General features: G+C 30.0%; 1 protein-coding gene across 1 annotated transcript; it reads left to right on the top strand.

Annotated features, from left to right (window-relative positions):
• Positions 1-12: 12 nt before the first annotated feature.
• LOC106477852 (techylectin-5B-like) lies at positions 13-1,460 on the top strand (the record flags this gene model as incomplete). Its single annotated transcript, XM_022381289.1, has 3 exons — positions 13-115; positions 264-428; positions 902-1,460. Coding segments are annotated over 3 exons (546 nt in total), but the record flags the coding sequence as incomplete, so codon positions are not given.
• Positions 1,461-1,471: the final 11 nt, after the last annotated feature.

Genomic DNA, 1,471 nt, shown 5'->3' with positions numbered 1-1,471 from the left:
TTTTATTAGTTAATTCAAAGAAGGGGCGATTTTGGAGACCCGGTTGAGGACTTTTACCAAACGTGGACTCGTTACAAATCTGGATTTGGAAATCTAACTAGAGAATTTTGGTTAGGTATTCCTTTTTTTTTCTTTTAAAACTATTGTAAAGTTATTTATTAAATAAAAATCAAAAACAATTAATACAAATTTAGAATATTTCTTGTAATGTTGATACTTTTCATACATAATACATCTATATTTTTGTATATTCCATATTCTAGGAAATGACATCATATTCGCTTTAACCAATCAAAACAATATGGTACTTCGAATCGATTTAGAAGATATGGAAGGTGGTCAAAGATATGCAGAATACGATGAGTTCTTTGTGCGAAGTGAAAGAGAACTGTATAAAATGAGTTATAAAACGTACAAGGGTGACGCAGGTGAGAAGTTTCATTCCGTAGATTAAACAAATTATAAATATAACTTGTCATGATATACATTTATTTATCGCTATCTACCAATAAATATTCCTCAAAAACATTGTACACCCTGTTAAAGATAATGTACTTTAGTACCATTTAAAACCCTCAGAGAATCCTTTTATCTGTTCTTACCAATGATAAATGGTACTAAAGTACATTATCTTTAACAGGGTGTACAATGTTTTTGAGAAATATCTGAGGGTTTAGAACAGATAAAAGGATTCTAAGAACTAATGTTTGGTTTTTGTGAGAATCATTTCTTAAAGAAAGTAAAAATAAAAGTAGATTTTAATAATCAACAGAAGAATACAAACACATATTTTATAAAAATATCTGAGTAAAGCATACATTACATGACCTAAAATTCTGACGCAACAATCGGGTTTCGTGAGTCAACGTTTTGATGATATTCTTATTGCGCCTAAAAACAAGGGACTCACTTTCAATCCATAATAACATGATGTTTTCCACGAGGGACAGAGATAATGATAAATGGGTGAAGAACTGTGCCACGACCTACAAAGGTAGCTGGTGGTATAATGAATGTCATCACTCTAATTTAAACGGTTTATATCTGGGGGGACCACATGAAGAATCCGCTGTTGGTATTAATTGGTATCATTGGAAAGGACATAAATATTCTCTGAAGAAAACTGAGATGAAAATAAGACCACTTGGATTTGTTTCAACGAAAGAACCACAAAAATAAACATATTATTGAGTAGTGTAATTTTGTTCATTATATCTTTATAGTTATGAATATCAGACAGTAGCAGAAATCTTTAAAGAAAGGTTTATCGTAAATCTAATGACAATTATAATGTTTTGAAAATTCTAAGACATGTTTGTATTATAAGATTTTGTTTATTTTATGTTGATCACGTGTGTTGGATGTAGAACTTTTAATTTCTATATGAAGATAGGACCTGATGGATTTGTTTCAAGGAAAGAACCACATAAATAAACCATAGAAATATATAGTCTCATTGTTAATGAGTAGC

Source organism: Limulus polyphemus, unplaced genomic scaffold (assembly GCF_000517525.1).
Source record: "Limulus polyphemus unplaced genomic scaffold, Limulus_polyphemus-2.1.2 Scaffold85918, whole genome shotgun sequence".
Lineage (NCBI taxonomy): Eukaryota > Metazoa > Arthropoda > Merostomata > Xiphosura > Limulidae > Limulus > Limulus polyphemus.
The sequence above is the reverse complement of the archived record's forward strand: the minus strand, read 5'-3'. Positions and strand labels throughout refer to the sequence as shown.